General features: G+C 46.7%; 2 protein-coding genes across 2 annotated transcripts; both read left to right on the top strand.

The window, feature by feature from the left end:
- Positions 1 to 546: 546 nt before the first annotated feature.
- Positions 547 to 21520, top strand: LOC135812679 (uncharacterized). The gene is made up of 8 exons (XM_065325951.1): positions 547 to 772; positions 1630 to 1717; positions 2797 to 2998; positions 6660 to 6805; positions 8923 to 9315; positions 11474 to 11653; positions 13862 to 13978; positions 20484 to 21520. The coding sequence occupies exons 2-8, from the start codon at positions 1636 to 1638 to the stop codon at positions 20873 to 20875; spliced, it is 1512 nt and encodes a 503-aa protein (XP_065182023.1). The 5' UTR covers positions 547 to 772; positions 1630 to 1635; the 3' UTR covers positions 20876 to 21520.
- LOC135812677 (zinc finger MYM-type protein 2-like) lies at positions 16099 to 17948 on the top strand. The gene has a single exon (XM_065325950.1). It carries the CDS (start codon positions 16328 to 16330, stop codon positions 17840 to 17842), a length of 1515 nt encoding a protein of 504 aa, XP_065182022.1. The 5' UTR covers positions 16099 to 16327; the 3' UTR covers positions 17843 to 17948.
- Positions 21521 to 22032: the final 512 nt, after the last annotated feature.

Genomic DNA, 22032 nt, shown 5'->3' with positions numbered 1-22032 from the left:
AAAGGAGTTAAGCAGTCTGTGTAAAAATATTATCGTAAAATGTCAGGGCAGAAGGGAACCTGATAACTTTGTTCCGCGAAATCGTGCAGCAGATGAGAGGGAAAGGACAGGGAGGATAGAGTATACAAAGCTGTAAACAGAGTCGTGGCTTAATTTGCTTGCTAACGGCGGCTTGCAGCAGCATGCATTCATTCGTCAAGAAAAGACGACAAGATGCAATGGGCTTCTGATGCAAGTTCCGAAAACAGGTGTCCTCCAGACACCAATGGTAGCTTATGGAAGGACGAGACTTCACTTTGCATACACGTAACAGGTGTGAACTCTCGCGCTCCCCCTGAATACAACGTCACATGATTCCGATAGCGCCAGTGCGGTTGTGGCACATTGAATACATGTACATGTATATGCTAGGGATGCGTATGAGGCGGTTGCTGGCACCTCAGTGTCAGTGACCTGTGCTGAGCAAGAGCACCACAGTCATGTACAAGTCAGGAACCAGGCTATCTTTGCGCGGCTACAAGTACAATGCACAACGTCGCTTGAGAAGATAATTATTATAACAAAGCTCTTCTGTTGTGTCCTGGTGAGCAAGAAGCTGATTTGTGCTGAGCGTTTGTTATCTTTACAGCGCTACCACTCCGCCTACTCGCCATACCACGCATGGATATACTACCGTCAATTCGACTCACCATTGCAGTGTAAACATTGCAGTGTTGCCGGCAAGTGTCACAACGGGAGGGATCACAGGCGCTGGACGTCTGGGCCCAGAAAGGTGAGTAACTTGTAGATCCAGACTTCTCTCAGGATAGAGTTTTTGCAAGGTTAATACAATACCAATGTTGTATTTACTGGTTTGAGTGGAAAGACGCAGATGGGAAAAGTCTGAAGAAAAAAATTTACTGTCACCACCAGGACTCGAACCAGGGACCCTCGCGTGAGGCCACCGATGCTCTAACCACTGAGCTATGGTGTAGCCGTAAACCCAGCAGAGACCGTTCAACGTTTTCTTCAGACTTCGTAACTCACACTTCCTGTGAATCCACCCAGGCGGGTAGGACGCAGCTCTCACTGTAACCCCCCCCCACACACTGTATTTGTATGTATTTACTGGATTCTCCGAAAGATATTCTCCTTTCGGAGGAGTTTCCTGATGCGGAACTCTGAATGAAGGCTGCCTGCCCGCCGCTACATACATATGTATCTTGGAAAACCCAGAACACTCAAGCTCATGCAGCTTTACATTTTTTTACTTATATTAGCACAGATCAGTAATCTACCTGACCAAGCTAAAAGCCTATCTCTTCCTATTTCTGACCAGTTCCGGAGCTTTACTTGATCCTGAGCTATTTAGCTCTGTGGGTTTCTTATCTGTTCATGCCATTCCTTTCCTTCTTTTCTTCCATATTCGCATTCATGTTATTGGCCACAGTCCCCACGTGCGAAGTAAAATAAACCCAGCCTACCAACCAACCAAAGAAACAAACAACACCAATGGCTGATAATCGCCAAGTGCGTGAAAACTGAAAGGTGAATGCACAGCGAAAACAGCCAACCGTCCCTTGCTTATGCGCGTCTCAATTCTAAAGGAGGCACCCTTTTAAATAGCATGTGTGTTTTGCTTAGTGACAGGCTCGGATGGAGGCGAATGTGATGATGTCGATCAAGATTGTCGTCCAGGTTTTGCTCGCCCTCCTGCCGGCAGTGCGTCACGCTATTGGTCAGTGTATTATTATTATTTATTAAATTTTTAATAGGGCATTCCCACAGGCCTGAGGGGAGTAAGGCCTTCTTACGGGGTACCCTATATTGTTTTTGTATGGATGAGCGTGTACTAGTAGGGATGTGCAACTTTAAGTGTGGACGTTGGGCAGTTACAAGTTCGTTACGTGTACAATGTATACGAGACTGGTCGCAAGTACCGGACTTGGGTCCAGCTTCCTTGGCATATGAGCAGAGGAGTGAGTGGAAGGTTTTGCTGTGCTGCCTGCACTATCCAGAGTAGATCTACATGTACCTGTATGTACCTGTAACATGGTGTTTTCGTTGTCAAGACGGACGGTAGTGTTTTCTCTGCTCTAACCTGTTATCTAGCATGCGTAGCCCCAGATATGACATTCATTATGTTGGGACACACGTACCTTTGCATTCTGGGCAGAACAACAGAGACCAAAAATCGTTCTCGTGACTCCGAGTTTCGTGTTTCAAAGAACACTCATCAGATGACCCCCTACCTTTGCATTCTGTTTTCCTTTCGCGCCTCGAAGTTCGGAAAATTGAATATATTTCGCGCATGCGCTTTCAAGGTACATGTACATGTATTATGTACAAGCTGTGCAGTTGAGCTTGCGCGCCTGCAGAAATGTGCGTTTAAGTGGCCATTAGAACAACACAACATTATCCGGCGTTAGAATATCAGTCCTGGGGTCTGTGCAAGCTGGAGGACAACGTATTTCATGTTTAGAAAAACAGCATTAGTCGGCCATTTGTCAAGTCAAGTCTGCGGGAAAAGCGCGAGTTCGAGTGTCAATTTGGTTTGAGCTACCTACAGTTAACGGCACGCTGAGAGTTTTCTCTTCGACATAGATATTTGGATCGTTGAATTCGAGCTACATTGTAGTTTTGACCGAGTTGCGGCCTGTTGAAGTCTCACAGTCGAGTGTGTAGAGTTCTACACATTCAAGTATGGACCGGCTCTCTAACGCGATCAGATTTCATTGCATGATGAGCAGTGCTGGAGTACATGTAGTCAAGTCAGGGAACGCTCTTGTACACTGTGTGGCGTTGGTTGTGTTACAGGCGCGTTGCCCGTGATGACATCTCGCGGGCATTCTCTCACCGGAGCATCTTACTTGGCCTACTACGCAACCGGACAAGCTACCATCCAGATTGGTGTCCAGAGTTTGCCTTCCTGCTCTGCCTCTCTTGGGCCTGGTGGATACCTGGCCATCGTCAATCGCCGAACCGGACGGGCTGTTGCAAATACCAGCTACACATCCAGGTAGGACGGATCCAATGCAGCTACACTATTGCACGATTGCCAAACCTGTTCCTTTGTCACGTGATCAGGTTTATGCACATGTATGTGTGAGTGGGGAAGGGGGGGGGGGGGGCTGCTGTTCATCTCCACACTGGCATACTAAAGTTGAGCACGGTGAATGAAATCCAACCCTGAATACATAACTGGGGCCCTCAACAAGCACACCCTTGACGCCCTGGAAGTGGCACGAATGCGAGAGAGAGAGAGAGAGAGAGAGAGAGAGAGAGAGAGAGAGAGTGAGAGAGAGAGAGAGAGAGAGGGAGATAGAGAGAGAGAGAGAGAGAGAGAGAGATAGATAGATAGATAGATAGATAGATAGATAGACAGAGAGAGAGAGAGAGAGAGAGAGAGAGAGAGAGAGAGAGAGAGAGAGAGAGAGAGAGAGAGAGAGAGAGAGAGAGAGAGAGAGAGAGAGAGAGAGAGAGAGAGAGAGAGAGAGAGAGAGAGAGAGAGAGAGAGAGAGAGAGAGAGAGAGAGAGAGAGAGAGAGAGAGAGAGAGAGAGAGAGAGAGAGACTAACAAATGAGGGCTGAGACCTCTACAACAGGGTTTTACGTCTGAAAACACGCGCACGAATTAACAAGCAGGTTGTCAGAGAAACAGGGAGAGAGACGGGCAGGTAGGCCAGCTTAATTATAATGAAAATATGGCGATAGTGATCCGTCTGACCTCAAAGGTTCATACTGTGTGGAACAGCAGCAGTGCGAATTTGGGCCGGGTGCGGTATGACCCGTACCTCGCTGGGCAACGCATTCCAGACGACCAGAGCCTAGCTCCTTGGAACGCGAGACGACCCTTACCCAGCTCAGTGCGGGTTGGTGGTGGTCTTAGACCCATAGGGCCATAGTCTAGATGATTGGAGCCGAGTAGGAGCGCCACTGGTTGGTAGCAACAGCACTCGCAGTGTAGGGCTAGCACGGGAAAAGCGGCAGCGCGGCAATGATGTACATGCATTCAGAACTAGTCCAGGGCACGAGCTTTGCACTTTCGATCGGATTTCACTGAGCGCACCTGCACTAGATACATAATACCAGTTTTGCACTTTCTGTCGGATTTCACTGAGCGCAACTGCAGTAGATACATAATACCAGTTTTGCCCACATACATGTAGGTAACTGACCCCACTGATACAGGTTGGCTAGGCTTGCACTTGCGTACCAACATGATTGTCATGTCCGCTGCCCGCGGGTATATTAAACGTCAGCATAGAGCTGATGATGGATGTGAGCACTGTTTCGGTGCATCTGCACTTGACTGATGCACATCACCCAATTGTTCACACCGAAGTACATGTACTGCACCCACACCGAAGTTAGTGCATGATCGGTGATGTCCTATGGGCGAAATATTGCCAACTTCTGCATCTGTTTGGTGCAGATTGGAGCTTGTTCGCGAAATGGAGATGCTTTCGACGAAAACACACGACTGTGTGGTAGCACTTCTTATGTCTCCTACTCAGTGCTGGATCGTCCTTCTTCATTCCTACAGCTATCCTCTGTATAAAAATCAATAGTTCTATTCAAACATTATAGCCATTCAGTATTCTTACGATCTTCATTGATGAGATATTATATGATCGAAACAGCTGTACGGAGGAATACGTTTTTCGATATAATTATTATTATTATTATTATACGCATTCCAGCGTTGAAGTGTAGCAGCAGTATGCTGCGTCCACAGCTTCGCTTATATATATACAGGATATAATTATTATAATTATACTCAATCTGCGGACAGAACTGTTTCGTCCTTTGTGGACTCGTCAGCGCAGCACAGAGGAAATGAGGCCGAACCTGGTAGCATTGAAAAATAAATTTTCCAAAGCCAGATTTAAACCAGGCCCGAACGTACCTTGCCGGAGTGCACAGACCGACAGGTCAATGAGCTCTGCATAACGCAAACAGCAAAGGCACTACCCCACGCAAGAGTGCTCAACTGCTACAAGAGCAGGAGCGAAATACTCAATCTGCGGACAGCATGCTGTTTCGTTCTTTTTGAACTCATCAGCGCAGCACAGAGGAAATGAGGCCGAACCTGATAGCAATGGAAATAAAAATTTCCAATCAGGCCCGAACGTACCTTGCCAGAGTGCTCAAACTGACAAGTCAGTGAGCTCTGCATAACGCAAACAGCAAAGGCACTACCCCACGCAAGAGTGCTCAACTGCTACAAGAGCAGGAGCGAAATATATCTACATGTACAGCACTTCTTTGTTTTTAAATCTTCGGCTACAGTAGTATGACTACCACTGTATTCGCTTCACTTGGGGATGAGACATGGGGAAGTTGCCATGGGGAAGTCGCCGTGCTGAGGTGTGAACCCTCCTCTCCGTACCGGAAGTAGAGCTCGCTTGAGTCATCTCTACTGGGTGAAGAGGACCAATCCTTATTCTTATATTCTTTTATTCCACAATGGCGTGACGCCAATAAGGAAGATTGATAAGTGTGGTAGAACTGATACTAGCCAGAAACAGCTAGATGGAAATTACCCAGGGAGGAAAGAAGCAATGGATCAGGAAAAAGCAAGCGGGGTCAATAGCATCTGGAACAAGTTGGAGTCATTCGGCTAGTTTTTATGACTATGAGGTCGGCCAGAGAGCGCATGCGATGGGATTTGAGCTTCACGTAAATCAATGAAAATACGATATTACAGGTGGCGCTCTGTGCTCAGGCTGCGCACAGGGTGCTCAATGTCCGGTCGACAGGGCCAGCAACACAAGCAGTCTTCCTTCCGAAGAGAACTTTGCGAATTGGTTGCAGCTGCATTGCTGTGCGTCTTTTCTAGACGTACACTGCAAGTAGATGTACGGTGCTGGCAACTGAAATCCGACACCCCCTACCCTCTCGTACGAATCGCTAACGCGGCTAGCGCACCGCTAGGGGGGTCGGATTTCAGTTGCCAGCACTGTAGTTGCGGAGATGTTGCAATTCCCGAGGTAGATGTAGAAGATGGTGGCTCCTCTAAACGCTGAAGCCGACTGACCGACATTCATAGGACTCACGACAGCTGTGTGGGCTGTCTGGAACACACGAGGAGAATGTCAAAATTAGACCGTCCGTTCTGCAAACCTGCAAAAAGGCACCACTGCCTGCCAGCATTTTTGCAGTATTGGTCTCTAAAGATGGGGCTACTCTGTGAGCAACAGTCTCCCAGACCCATGCTGCAGAGAGCAGTCACCCTGCCCATCTAATCTGTCTACAGAGTACTCATGGTACGTGTAGATCTACGGCTGAGTGTCCAAAGCGGAAACCCGATCCTCACATGAATCCAGTTTGAGCCCTGCGCCACTGGGGTGACCCAGTTCATATCCATCTCATTGACATTGTTCGATGGTCTAGGGCTGCACAGCGCCCGGCTCGGCGTGGACTCAATGGTACAATCATCATGTAAAACTACTTGTAATAATACCCGGCCCTGAGTTCAGCGCGTTCTACTTCATTTTTCAGTGAGCAGTATTGTACAATCGACGTCACAAAAAAAGAACATTTTAAAAGTTTTCTGAATTTTCACGTCACAACATTAACAGTCCTGTTCACTCTCAGAACTAGTCTTCTACTTGAACTGTTCTTCTTCGGATTTTTGCATTGCTTTTGTCCTTTTGTTTTGTGTGTGCACTTCTTTAGCGGGATGATGAACGGATCACAGGTGCAGACCAATGTCAGTTGGGACTTGCTTGTGCATCCAATATTGGATGGGTCATACGCAGGAACGTACGTCTGCGTTGCCGGAAAGAACGAATCTCACGAACTCTATCAGCTGAACATTGTCGGTAAGCGTCAAACTTAGGTGGATTAGTAGATTAGGGTACATACTGATTTATTTGGGAATGCCTTTACAGTGGCATACCTGGTCCACCCGCAGAGGGGGGGAGGATAGGCTCCATCTGTACCACATGTAGGGTGCACCTCTGGCTTCAGAGCAGGCATTGGACAGCGATCCCAAACCCCGGAATTGGCCTAAATAAAAATGTACATGCTAGATAAAGGTCAACAGTTGTTATGGGGCGCACCTACCCTTGCGCCCCTCATAGCCTACGCACCTACCCTTGCGCCCTTCATAGCCTACGCACCTACCCTTGCGCCCCTCATAGCCTACGCACCTACAATCATGTGCATTGTATGGCACACAGAAGCGAATGTAACGAAGCCACTTGTTTTTGTTTTCGATTATAGTGCGTTGCTTCAACAGCACAATGTACAACTTCTAAGAGGGTCGAACATCTGGTGACTCTAATGAGGCCTATTTTAACCTAGCTTCTCGAATCAGTACGCGTTGAGAATGTAGTCTAGCTCTTGGCGGGTAGTGCTAAAAAAATCGACAGATTCTGCTTGAAAAGCGGTCAAGTTGGCACAACCATGCAAACCGTATGGCAGGCACTTCCTTGAAATCTGCTCCATTTCTTTATCCGCGTACCAAACACGTGCAAAACATACCAGAAAAATACCTAACTCTGCAACTTCTCTCTGCCAGCAGTATCCGCAAAGAGCTAGTACAAGCTCAACTTCCTAAGCTGCTTGACCTCATAATATCTTCTACTAAATTTAACTTAAAGCTGTAGAAAAGAAAAAAAGGACCAAGGAACTACAAGTTACGCTATAATGTCCACTAACACCACCAGTTACTAACCAATCAGCTCGTAAAGTTTCTATAAATTTATCCTTGGCTCTCCATCCGAGTCCATTCTTGCACACCTCATGAGCCATCCTTAACTCTGAAAGCTTTCGATTTTTGGCATGTTCTGCTTTTCTGGATATCAAAACAAGCAAACGACTTTACAGACTAAACACATCCACATTAATTTTTATTGTAGAAAGGAAAAGGACATATGGATACGAGTTAAGAGTAACTCTCCATCACTGTAACTGGATACTATTATACAGTCAGAAAGTGCAATAACTAGGCACAAAACTGACAAAAGTACTGAGACATTCGACGTCCTGACACCTAGCTTCAACACATCTCCGTAGCGTATAATAGTATCCAGTTACAGTGATGGAGAGTTACTCTTAACTCGTATCTATATGTCCTTTTCCTTTCTACATTTATTTATGGCTCAACATCCGAGTTTCACATTTTTATTGAATAATTATAACAAGTTCAAAGGGTAACATATACACAATGGATGGAAATGCAATACAACTGAAAACCCAGAAAACAAGAAAGGGAAATATATAACTTGGCCCAAAAGCAAAAATAATTTGTGATTAGCACTGTCACGTGACTGTTTCGTTAGACCGGGCCAATCACAGATCTGTATGAGCGAGCAAGAAATCAGTCCAACGACCGCGTCCAAAGCCCGTCGTCCGTGCCAACCCTGACGGACACTGCAAGCTGTACTGCTGTACTCCAGCACTGGACCCGTGAAATCTACGGGATTTGAACACGGTGACTGTGTACCTGGTATCAAGAGTATAATATATATATAACCCCCCAGGAGTTATAATACTCTTGCTGGTATGTGTAGGGCTCCCTGGTGTACAGTGCATGCAGTGTACATGTGAACACGTGTTCGAAAGTGGCGATCTCAGCTTTCCTTTTTCTTTCCTTTCAAGTGTTGCTGCACACGAGGTCGACTTTCTCCTTTAGTTTTGATTCTTTCAGGTTAGTGTCTTCAGTAATGTTAGGCTGAAAGTGATAAATTCATTAAGGCTTGGTTGGTCGGGCATTAATGGATTTCCAGTGCCCTCCAAGTGAGCTCTCAGGTCTACGGCCCTCGGGCTCACTTGTCGGGCACTGAAAATCCATTATTGCCCTCCCAACCATGCCATAGTATGTGATGTAATACCACTCCAAAAATACAGCAGCACCAAATACAGATTAAAATACAAAAAAAATACTTAGATTGTTTCTCTTGTGATGTTGAACATTCTTTTCGTGCTTGTCTAGCCACGCTTCAGAGCCTGGCACCTACCAGCGCAGACCTGATAGTCTCCTACTCCAGGCGACTGCAGGACGTGGAGTGCGCAGCTCGCGGGTCCACTGCGTTGGCGGCGTCGTGGAGTATGAACTACTCGGGCCACACCACACACACCAGCATGGATCCGGTGACGGGAACCTACACGGCTAGGGCCATGCTGTTGTTCGTCTCGGCCGAGGTGGCCGACTGGGCAGATGCCGATGGCAACGCAACATCAGCCGAATCGGACGTGTTTATCTCTGCCGTGTGCACAACGTTCTACGAGACGTTCACCTGCTCCCCGGGCCTGGTCCCTGCAGTTGTGGCGAACTGTGATGCTGTGCCACGGAGCAGCAAAACCTTGCTGACAATCCAAATCACCGGTGAGAAAGTAAAAATGAATAGATGGAATATTCAGATGTTGAAGGAATGGAAAAGGGAAAAAGTTTGAAGAAACAATTGACTGTCACCACCAGGATTCGAACCCGGGACCTTCGCTTGAGGCCAGCGATGCTCTACAATAACCACTGAGCTATGGTATAGCTGTGATCCCAGCAGGATCAGTTCAACATTTTCTTCACACTTCGAAAGAATGAAAAGAGGCATTAAAAAAACCCAAACTTGCTCCATTGCTTGATGCTTGCAGTTCTGAAACTCTTTGCTGAAGACCCTGGCCTCTAGAGCTATAAATCATCAAAGCCCGCTGATAGTAGTGTGAGGGATAAGGCTGATGTCCCTATGACTAAAGATAGTTTGCCGCTATTGAAATCATTTTTTTTAATTGTTTTATAATTATACTCGAATGGAGAGCCAAGGATTAATATTATTTATAAAAAGTAAATTGGACCAAGGAACTAGAAGTTACACTATAATGTACACTAACACCACCAGCTACTAAACAATCAGCTCATGCGATAACATTGCACGACACTGAGTCCCAGGGGCGTAGCCAGGATCATGGTCAAGGGGGGGGGGGGGGGTGCCCATAGTTTTCTTCCAAAAACGTTCTTTTGAGGAATCTTGTACATGTATGCATATTGTATGCATGCTAGTGCGGTGTACACCTTGAATTATTTATGTATTATGAATGTCTCCAGCTTGCCATTCCAACAATCTGCTTCCTCCGCGTCACTAAAATTGTTGCTTCCCGGAGAGATTTTTCGAATTTATTTTGTCCACTCGAGGGGCAAAGAAATCAGCTAGAAATTGAGGCAGAGCGTTGTCGACGGACCAAGCTTTAGTTTGTGGCCTCCCGCTTCGCTGCACTTGCAGCTAAGGTCGACGTCTTCATCAGATTTTGAGGCAGACCCTTCAGCAGACGCGCGTTCAAATTCATGTCAAGAAACTTCGTTTTCAAGCAATCCATGCCTCCAGGTGGCAGGGGATGAAGGCAAGCTAGCATTTTTCAAGTACACTGTAACGACCTTCCAGCGGGGTAGGGTAAGCAGTTCCGCACCTTCTTTCCTTGGCAAGCGTTTCGCTGATTTTTTCGGTGTTTTCAGACCTGCTACCTTCGCAGCAACATGCGCCAAACGTAGCGCATTTTGGGAATTTGAGACACTTTGTTCATGGAGTAACTAATACTTGCACACTGACTGCAACGGAAAAGTGCAAGCACGTGTAGTACAATGCAGTACTCGCAGATCTACGTAGCATGCACCCAGTCTGGGCTGAGGGCAGTCGCGGTTGTTTGATCATACAATGCATGCCAAGCCAGACCCATGGTCGAAATTTTTGAGGGGGGTGCTTTGGCACCCAAAGCACCCCCCCCCCCCCTGCCTACGCGCCTGCTGACCGACGCCCCAGTTAGAACGTCAGTACCATCGGCCAGCGTCGTGCAATGTTATCACATGAGCTGATTGTTTAGTAACTGGTGGTGTTAGTGGACATTATAGTGTAACTTGTAGTTTTCCTTGGTCCTTTTTTGCTTTTTATAATTATACCGTAATAAATTTGAACATCACTCTGAACTCGTGTACTGATCCAATAGTACAATGAAAAATAAGAAAGAACACATGAACAAACGGCGAGGAGACAATAATTACATAACCGCAATCAATAAGACAAGCTGAATCGACATTTGTATAATACTTTATTCATGCAATGTAAAACGGTGAAGACAATGTGTAATAAAACAATCCTATTTTCTTCGTTTTATTGCACAGTGTCTCCACCGTTTTACAAAGCATGAATAAAGTATACACAAATGTCGATTCAGCTTGTCTTATTGATTGCGGTTATCAAAGAACACATAATTGCTAGTTATGAGTAAGCGTAGTGAACAGTTACTCACACCTCGAATATCACGTTCCTCCTCCTTTTTTGTGCCACCTACCTACCACTTTTTGTTGGACAGCATTGTTTTTGCTAGGCTTGCCTTCAATTAAATTCAGTCACGATTCTCCAACTAACGGAAGTGACATGAAAATCGATTCTGGAAAACCTTTTGACTTCGTCGATGCATGGCGATGACGGCAGAGTAAGTTCTATTCATTCCGTTATTAAAATCACTTTCTTCGTTTTCCCCTTCTTCTTGAAAAGGTATTGGGTGCTCCGGTCCACCTCTACACAGCAACATTGCTAACGCATCGACATGGACTCCGGCGCGTATCGGTGAGGTGCGTAACACCTCTTGCCCTCCAGGGTATCGACAGGTCGGGAACATCAGCACCACCGCATGCGTGCACGTCGACACCTGGCTCCCTCTTCCGCAGTGTGTTGGTTAGTTCTATTCTGCAGAATATGACTTGTTACTACTCTTAGACTCAAAATAATCACGTTAATCGAAACGGCCTCTGGGAATCCTTGAAATAAATTATACGACTTTGTCATTTGAAAGTGTAAAGACACACAAACGGTCCTTGGCTACAGCACGTACAGTATTGTCCAAATTGTTCACCCAGGAGGGCACCATCAGGGATCACGGTCCCTGTTGATGCCCTCCTGGGTGACAAATTTGGACAATGTACTGTACGCGGTGTAGCCAAGGACTGTTTATGTGTTGCGAGTTGGGTATACTGAAAATATGACAAGGTTTACAGTGGAGTTTCAAAGTTCTTAAAAAAAGTGTAAAGAGCTATGAAGAGTTTGAATATGATCATAGTTCTCTTTACCAATACTCGACAGGAAGAGCATTTATTCGGTGAATAAATTCGTCCCGCTCCAAAGAAAAGGAGTTTGTCCTGTTGAAAATTTAGCCCCCCCTCCCCCCCCCCCCCCCTCCCGCCCCTACCTACTGGAACCAGGAGCACAAAATGTCAGGCGCGAACTGATGGTGGTGGCGGTGGCGAGAAGGAGAGCTCTGTGCCAGAACTTTGCAGCTTGGAGAGCGTGTGTGGGCAGGCGTGTGTTCACCGCCATATTGCCAGGTGTGTCTTTACCCCCATATTTATCAACCAAGTGTATTCTTACTATTCGGCCAATAAAATGTAAAGAACTCTTCCTCTCCTGTGTATTCTTGATATAAAAATACGGTGAAACGCTGACAAGACCTACCCTCAAGGGCGTGCCACAGGACACTGTGCTGGACTTGGTATCCGAGGTACTTCTGATCCAAACATGGGCTTCTGTAACCAGTATGGATCTACTTCGTATCCAAATATGGGCTTCTGTAATCAGTATGGATCTACTTCTTATCCAAACATGGGCTTCTGTAATCAGTATGGATCTACTTCTTATCCAAACATGGGCTTCTGTAACCAGTATGGATCTACTTCTTATCTAAACATCGGCTTCTGTAACCAGTATGGATCAATACATCCCGGCCTGCTCCGGATATTATAATATCAATAATTGATATGAGCAGGGGTGTGTTGATTAGCAAAAGAAGTGCGTACTACGTGAGGTCGACTGCAGCACACTTTGAGGAACTTTGACGAACTATGAGGATGTGGTGATTGCTCCCAGCCACGTCTTCTGCACATCCACAACTCAGTTCACTGTATTGTTATCGACGTTTCGGCAAGTTGCCATCATCAGGATGCAATATGCAGTGAAAGCCTGCTGAGGAGCAGTTATTCCCGTAGCTATGCAGAAGCTAGCCAGGGTCCACACAGCTTTAATTTGGTGTTTGTTTGTTTGTTTGTGTGTTTGTGTCACGCCTGGTGCTATCCCGTATCTGTCCCGTACCGTACCAGCAAAGACAGCTGGCCACAATACTTTTATTTGTTTGTGCCATCGACATGCCTGGCGCTATCCCGTACCTGTCCCGTACCATCAAGAGTACGGTACCATCAAGAGAATGAGTATATATGCGAAGTGTATCGGGGGAATGCATTCAGTGCAGTAACATTTTATGTGGATTTGTGTGCGAGGCCGAGATCCCACTAGCAGGCTGGCTGGGCCGCCTGTCGACCAGCCCGGGAATGGCATGTAGGCCGATAGCATAACAATTATAACGTATATACAGTCGTGTAGATGTATAGCAGGGAGTCATATTATGTAAACGACTCCCTGCTGTATGGGGAGATTTTCTGGAAAGAAATACGAAGTAGGGAGACGAGTAAATGCAATCAAAATGGATGTTAGTTGCCGTCAGTATGATAATAAGAAGAAGAAGAACGCCCGTGATCGGCAGAGTCAGCGCCGGGGCCAGGAAACGCCAGGACCGACATCCCGTCGACTCCAGAACGCCCGTGATCGGCAGAGTCAGCGCCGGTCCCATACCTTTGCAGCAGACGTTACTTCAGTAACTCATTGAAACGTTTTTGCAATACAATGATGTAGCTAATAAAAGGAAAAAGCATTTCCATCAGTTCTAACAACATGCACGACGAGCTAGGCAACAAAGCATAGCGCAGGGCCCTGAGCTTCCAAGCTCTCTCGTATGCAATGATTTGGTGTTTTTTTTCCACCCCTTCTCTTCGAGTTATGAAGCTGCAGGTTGCCTCACGAATATAATGTATCTTCTCTTTGCCTGTTTCAATGCAGACATAAACGAGTGCTTGTCAAGCCCATGCCCATCGACAACGAGCGTGTGTCGTAACACGGCCGGATCTTATCTATGCCTGTGTGCACAGGCCCTTCACTCTGGACAATCTGCAACCGGTAACTGCATGATTATGCAATACATGTACATGACTGTATAACATTAGAAATGCCACACACACACACACACACACGCATGCACGTACACACGCACCCACCCACCCACCCACCCACCCACACCCACACCCACACCCACACACACACACACACACACACACACACACACACACACACACGTACACACACACGCACACACACACACACACACACACACACACACACACACACACGCGCACGCACACATACACATATACACACACACAGATATGCGGATGCAGCTCCGTGCATATTGTCTCTCTCTCCCTGTTGGTATCGGTTTCTCTCTCTCTCTCTCTCTCTCTCTCTCTCTCTCTCTTTCTCTTTCTCTTTCTCTTTCTCTCTCTCTCTCTCTCTCTCTCTCTCTCTCTCTCTCTCTCTCTTCCTCTCTCTCTCTCTCTCTCTCTCTTTCTCTTTCTCTTTCTCTTTCTCTCTCTCTCTCTCTCTCTCTCTCTCTCTCTCTCTTCCTCTCTCTCTCTCTCTCTCTCTCTCTCTCTCTCTTTCTCTCTCTCTCTCTCTCTCTCTCACTCATTTACTGTTCTTCTTATGTGCTGTATAACACTACCAAAGCAGCCATACACACATTTTTTTCTCCATTAAACTATGGTGGTGGCAAGCGATATCCGATGCCTGATTTCCGTGCTCGCGTGCAGCACCGATTCTAGCGGTCTCTACTGCGTAGTGCTACATATGCAAGCGAGTGCTGGGTCTCAAGTTGCAATGCTAGGGCATCGATTTGTGGTCGCATTTCAGTTGCCCCCACTGTAAAAATCCACTTATACGGGCAGGTTGGGACCGTGCACCACCAGTAACTAGGAATTGCCCCTCACGGACTCAGAACATATACCGTGAAGTCGCGGATAAAAGCCGGGTTTGCATACGAGCACATCGCGGATAGAAGCCTGAAAATCAAACAAGTCAAATGCATATAAGCCTGTCGCACGTAGAAGTCTGGCTTCTATGCAAGCGCGGATCGGGTAGGTCAAGAGTGCATGCGCTATGCATGGTGCATAGTAAAACTGCCGCCATACCGGTAGTCAGTGGTAGATCTACGCGTGTCGCGCGTAGAAGATGTGCATACAAGCCTGGCAAATTTTTTTAATATCAGTGGTGCATATAAGCATGGTTTGCATACAAGCCTGGTTTGCATTAAAGCCTGATGCAGAAAGCGGCTTATATGCTTATAAGCCCGGCTTTTATCTGCGACTTTATGGTAACTATATACTTGCTGTATACAAGTATGGACTCGGATGGAGAGCCGGGGATATATTTGTGGAAAAGAAAGGTCCTTGGTGCTTTTTTTGTTGTATGCAAGTAGACCTGTTTTATACCAATCGATAGTTTTAGCGGCTGTTCACTGAAAACTAGTGAAAGTCCGATTTTTGCGACTCGAGAGAGGTCAGAAGGGTGCCCGGTAAACACACGTGCAATTGCACCCTAGTGAACGAGAGAGCTTGGAAGCTCAGGGCCCTACGCTATGCTTTTTTGCCTTGATGACCTAGGAAGTAAATTTTTCATTTCTCCTATTTTTTTCAGACATAACCTGGGATTCGAACCTGCACTATCGCCCTGCATGCATCCCCCGATACACTTCGCATACATGCTAATTCTTCCAAGTTGCTTCATGTTACTAACTTATGATCTTGCATTTGAAAGCCCTATTTGAATATTGTGGCCAGCTGTTTGTGGCCAGCCGTCTTTATTGTTATCACTCTTCTATATCGACCACCACTAATTCTCGTGATCCTTGACTGGTCCTATGTATAGGATAGTGCACGGATCCGAGGAGAATATTTTTCATAATCCCCAAGGCGCGCAGCGCCGCGGGGATTATGAAAAATATTCTTCCGAGGACCAATCCGTGCACTATCTGTATATAGCTCGACTTGTCAGGGGTCAGCGCAGCCATCACGCGTGCACGGTACACAGTTGTTGGCTTTCACACTTTTTCAGTTGTAAGCAGGGAGTACAGTACTCAGTAGTACTTTTTCAAGCTCAAAAAAAAGGAAAGGCAAGCTTGCAAGCAAGGAAACATGACACAGGAACAAAACACAGGAACAAAACACAATCTGACAAATGAAAAACAATGCTTGTACTAACTTTAGTAAGGGAGTAGTACATTGGTATTGTCAAGAGTACTCTTGGTATTGTACTACTCCCTGGTTGTAAAACTAAACACCTCCATATGGGCTCTCTGCTGCAAGAAAAGAAGAATGAAGTACTGTCAATTTTCACTTGTTGCCAGCCTTGCATTGCTTGCCCTTGTTGTTGCAGTTGTCGAAGATACTTTGAAGTAATTTTTTTATCAACATCATGGAAGACGTTCTATCCCTCTACGCTGACAGCGATTCCTCATTTGAGAATATATGTTGCTCCATGGTGGAGGAAGCTGCCAGTGGTGCAGCCGCAAAGTTGGTGGAGACCGACTCATCATTCGATGACCTTTGTTGCTCCCTGGTGGAGGAACAAAGCATGCTGGCTGACGCGGAAGAGGTGCTTGACGCCGATATGGACGAGCCGGCCACAACGCCAAGTTCTGAGTCTGCCCATGTGACCTCAGCCCAGCCTTCATCGTCCCGATTTGTCAGGGTCACGGACAACGAGGTGTCAGATAAGGCCGAAGCGTCCGTTCCCGTCAACACCAGGAGGAAGATGAAGTGGGCTGTAACCATATGGGATGAGTGGCGGAAAAGTCGAACGGACACATATCCCAATGAGATGCTGGTGGCTGCCGTGAAAGCGCCAATATGGGAGGTTGGCGACATCGAGCTGGTTTGGCTACTCCAGCGATTTGTTTTGGAGATCAGGGACCAAAAAGGCCAGAAATACCCGGGTAAAACTGTCCACGAAATAATTGTAGTCGAACTGCAGCGCGCAGTGCGCGAAAAGCGGCCAAGCTGTGCCTTCTTCAACTCCTTTGAGTACAAGGGATTTCAGGATGTGATGGACACATGCATGAAGGAGTCCGCCAGAACGTCTGCAGGTCAACGCCGCCAAGCGCAGCCGATCTGGCCAAAGGACGAGGACAAGCTCTGGGAAGCTGGCGTTCTCGGTAGTGACCAGCCCCAGCAGCTGCTGGATACCGTGTTTTTCTTGGTTGGGAAGAATTTCGCTCTGCGAAGTGGCGAAGAGCACCGATCCCTCAGATATCTGCCGAACTCGCAGATAACCCTCCATGAGCCTGAGGATGGCAGATCTTATCTGCTCTATACGGAGGAAGTGTCGAAAACCAATCAGGGCGGGCTTAAAAGCCGCAAAGTCCAGCAGAAGTCTGTCCGTGCTTATGACAACCCCAGCTGCCAACCTCGATGCCCGGTTGCCATATTCAAGAAGTACGTAGCAAAGCGACCGAGTGAAGCTCCAGCATTTTACCTGAAGCCTTTGCAGAAGCCAACGGAGCAAACGTGGTTCGGCAATGTGCCTCTTGGGAAGAACACATTGCGATGTATGGTTGCAGATATCTGCAGCAGAGGTGGCCTCAGTGGGTTCTTCACGAACCATTCCTTGCGGCGGACGTGCGCTACACAACTGTACGACAACGGAGTTGATGAACAGACGATTAAGGAGGTGACTGGACACCGCAGCGACGCTGTGCGGCAGTATAAGGTCACCTCTGAGAAAAAACAGATGGCAACATCTGACATCCTCAACCGTTGTCAGGACCAGCCAGCACAAGAACCCTGCAAGCCAAAGACAACAGTTGCGCGGGAAGACACCGACAGTGAAAATGACTCGGCACTCCCCAACCGTAAGCGTTGCCGGGCCCTGACCAGCATTGGCAATGTGTATGCCGCGGAGGGTGCCACAGTTGTCATCAAGCTGTCGTGACTCACTCTTGTTTTAGTTGCCTGGCATTCCTCTGTTTTCTTTCTTTTCCAGTCCTGATCTTTTTATATTGCTATTGTTTTGTAGTGGGAGTTCAGGCCCCACATGTTTTTGCGTTTATTCTTGTAAGTCCTGATCTGTGTTTTTTTTCTCTTTACATTGCCTCAGCCTGTTATGGTTTTCTTCTGGTGGGAGTTCAGGCCCCACATGTTGTTTTTGCGTGTACTCTTGTAAAGTCCTGATCTGTGTTTTTTTCTTCTCTGTATTTTGCCTCAGCCTATTATGGTTTTCTTCTTGTTCTGGTGGGAGTTCAGGCCCCACATGTTGTTTTGCGTGTACTCTTGTACATGTAAGTCCTGATCTGTGTTTTTTCTTCTCTGTATTTTGCTTCAGCCTATTATGGTTTTCTTCTTTTTCTGGTGGGAGTTCAGGCCCCACATGTTGTTTATGCGTGTACTCTTGTAAGTCCTGATCTTTTTCTCTTTACATTGCCTCAGCCTGTTATGGTTTTCTTCTTGTCCTGGTGGGAGTTCAGGCCCCACATGTTGTGTACTCTTGTAAGTCCTGATCTGTGCGTTTTTCTCTTCGAATTTTCTCAGCCTATTGATTTATGGGTTTTCACTCGTCTGGTTTACTAAAAAAACATTAACCAACCCTCTACAACTACAAGTCTTGTAAATGGATTGTCTTTTGGGAAGGGGGCGAGGGGATGGGCAGTATGACCAGTGTTCAGTTTCCATGGCAACATTGTTGTTGACATCGAGATGCGGGCGTGTTGGATTTCTTGCGAATTCAAAATACAAAGAACAACATTTCTCTTGTTTAGGTTCCATAGTAAACCTATTTACGATACAATACAATGTATTTTCTTTCATTTGTTGTTCAGTTCCCATGGCAACGTTGTCATTGACGTTGCAGACATACATGTATCTTGTTGCCAATTATTCACGAGTAGCTGTAATTGCACGTTCACATCCATGTTCATCTAATACAAAAAACATAATCACGGTGCTCATGTAAGAGTTTTGTAAATATGTCCACTTGTTCAATTACCTTCCTATAATAAGACCATTTGATTGAGAATTCACACAGCGCTTCCAGGCTGGCTCTTTGGGGTTTGTTTGGCTAGCTTGCTTTGGCCTACTCTCGCTAGGTATAGTGAGAGCAGTCCAAAGTCTTGGGCTCTTTCCCCTCACCTAGGGGATTATGAAGAATAATCCCCTGGGTCAGGGGATTATCAGCCCTAGAACCCCTGACAAGTCGAGCTATATTACCCATATCGCCGCAATATCGACCGCTTATATCGACCGCTTGTATCGACCACTGAGGCATTGTAATCTTTCGACTTTAGAGGGACTTAGAATTTTTCTCTCCACTTCAAAAAGAAAAATTGAAAGAAGACAAAGGAAGAGAACAAGCAGGATTCGAACTCACAACAGTATGAACCTCAAGCAACCCCTTATACCACCCAGCCACTGTGCTGCAGATGCTGAACCCTGTTGTTCTTACCGTCTTGTACCCAAAATAGGCAACATCTTATGTACACTATAGTACAAATGCTATACTAAAACGGTTACAATAGCTCCTAAAGGTTCAAATTTTAGAGTTATGGCAAAGGAATCGTGATAAATAGGATATTGACCTCGACTTCGGTCTATATGGGAAATATAGGCCGAGTAAAAGACCTCGGCGGACCTCGGTCTTTTACTCGGCCTATATTTCCCATATAGACCTAGTCATATCCTATACGTACGGTACGGTATGGGCCAGGTACGGTCGAGGGTAATACGGCACCGTCTACCACCTTGATAACCTAGGCAAAAAAGCATAGGGATGTTATACATTTTTCAATTCTCCTTTTTTTCAAGGCATAACCTGGGATTCGAACCCGCACAATCGCCCTACATGCATTACCCGATACACTTCGCATTCATACTCATTCTTCCAAGTTGCTTCACGTTATGATCTTGCGTGTTATAGCCCTATTTGAATATTGTGGCCAGCTGTTTGTGGCCAGGTCTCTTTGAAGGTACGGTACGGTACGGGACAGATACGGGATAGCGCCAGACGGAGGCCCGTCCGCCACGAACAAACACCAAAATTAAAGCTGTGTGAACCCTGGCTAGCGCCAGACGTTACTGAAGTAACGTCTTCTGCATAGCTACCGGAATTAAACTTCCCTGCTGGCCAGAGGGGAGAATGTGACTGCCAGTACAATGTGATTTGCAACTCATAAAGCTACATTAATGTGTAGAATGAAACGAAACACTATGGCAGGCACATAAAAATGGTTGACCATTTAAAAAAATTTAACCGGGCAACGACTTGTGATTGAGTGGTCTTGCATGCATCAGTATCACATAACCATACGGGAAAGCCATGTTAGTTCCAACTCTACGCTACTCCCTTTGCCTATGGGGCACATTAATTTAAAAGTCGGCCATGTTGGTTCCAACTTTCACATGACATGATCACTTTCTTCAAAAATTAGTCACATGACAAGGATGTGAAACCCACTATAAGATTGTGTGACAAAGCAGCTTTGGCAAAGTGTCGACCATTGTTGCCACCAGCCGCCATGCATTTTTGTAATATTCAAGCAATTTTTGCAATATTCCTTTCCTCCCGCATTTCTGCTTTGTAGACGCAACTGCACCCTCTGACACTGCTGTCACTGTCCCCAGTGCTTGCAGCGTGACTCTGTACTTCGCCTCGGCGGCTGGAGGCTTTGCACTGGGAATCATCACCATCCTGATTATCATGCTACCGGTCATGAACAGCTTGCATGCGGCGTCCATCAAAACACTACAGGACGCTCAGCCATTGCAGGAGGAACAGAAGGTAGAGAGGGCACAGGTGGCCGCGGACACGGAGACCTCCAATCCCGCCTACGCCCTCATGCGATGGATCCGAGTGTCCAAACGGAAGAATGCGTACAGGATGAGCACGATCGAGTGCACAGAGGTGCCCGGCGTGAATACGATGCCAGCAAGACCGCCGGCCAACGTTCCTGAGGACTATCTCTCACTCTTCTGATCTGCCCATTGCAGTGGAACAACCCCTCCTTTAAAAAAAACCCTCAGGTGGTCAGAGTTTTGCCCGCGTTCGGCGGGGTTGGCTTCGTAACTTCTCAGGTCGCTTTTTCGTACACTTTCCATGTAGGCAAGACACAAAGAGCCTTTGTTCTCTCACTTGTTCTATGCAGTGTGGCATTCGTTCTATAGATTGTACTATTTTACATGTATGACCTCGTACCATGAAAATAGAAAGCATTTGTCTATGCTTCCTGACAATCACTTTATGCAGTTGGGCCGCCTGTGTATTGCGGCTGATGATGTGATGCTGGTGGATTTGGGCATTGCATTTACCGGTAGCCTTAGGTACCGGTAACTGTTTTCACGCTCACTGTCTTCATCTATGCAGTCATGCACATATAGTTGTATAAGAATTGGTATTCGTTTGCAATAGTTTGGATAATGATGTTTCTGTCGTCGCTGGCAACTTGTACCATTTGGGCTCAGGACCGGCGCAAGCTGTTTTTGATTGGTCCGGCCCTGCCCTAGCCTTTCATACAGTTTGTGGAGGGTATACACATGACCTCATCTGCAGTAAACACATTCATATTGAAGTTAGTTTGTCCGGCCATGGCCTGACCAACCGGACCGGTTTGTCCGGGCCTGATTCAAGATGTGTGGTATGATACATCAGTTTGCAACTCCGACACTGTCGCTGAGTCGCTGACCTCGTCAAACTCCAAAGAGTGTCATGGCAGCCTTTTATTTGGCCAGCCATACGACTACAAGTAGATCTATCAGGGGGGGGGGGGGGGGTAGACTCAGGCGCGTGCCCCGTATGAGTTCCTGGGTGCCCGGAACCCCCTTTTTCGCTCAAAATGCAGGATTTTGCTTCATTTTTTGAAAATTTTCCGGGGAGGCCCCTTGAAGGGCACGGCGCACGGCGCACGCGCCTGAGACTGTACAGTGTAGGCTTGCAGCATGCAACAGATCTGCAGACTAGGGTTATAATATAATTATAGTAAAATATTAGGATCTAGGAGCCGCTCGCTGCCGGCGCTCAATCACCATGATCACATGTGCATGCATCGGTGGCTGAGTGGCTGTCTACCCTACTAGGGAGGTTCTGCTCTACGTTTTGGGAACGCGACGCAAAGAATCACGCGAACTTTCTTCGCG

Source organism: Sycon ciliatum, chromosome 3 (assembly GCF_964019385.1).
Source record: "Sycon ciliatum chromosome 3, ocSycCili1.1, whole genome shotgun sequence".
Taxonomy (NCBI): domain Eukaryota; kingdom Metazoa; phylum Porifera; class Calcarea; order Leucosolenida; family Sycettidae; genus Sycon; species Sycon ciliatum.
Note: the sequence above shows the minus strand (reverse complement) of the source record. Positions and strands in the feature narration are given on the sequence as shown.

Bases quoted from the DNA above. Each gene is read 5' to 3' on its own strand.
- LOC135812679 (XM_065325951.1), top strand. From the start codon at position 1,636: ATGGAGGCGAATGTGATGATGTCGATCAAGATTGTCGTCCAGGTTTTG. The intron at 1,718-2,796 runs GTCAGTGTATTA...GTTGTGTTACAG, and splicing joins GGCAGTGCGTCACGCTATTG to GCGCGTTGCCCGTGATGACA. The intron at 13,979-20,483 runs GTAACTGCATGA...TCTGCTTTGTAG, and splicing joins CTCTGGACAATCTGCAACCG to ACGCAACTGCACCCTCTGAC.
- LOC135812677 (XM_065325950.1), top strand. From the start codon at position 16,328: ATGGAAGACGTTCTATCCCTCTACGCTGACAGCGATTCCTCATTTGAG.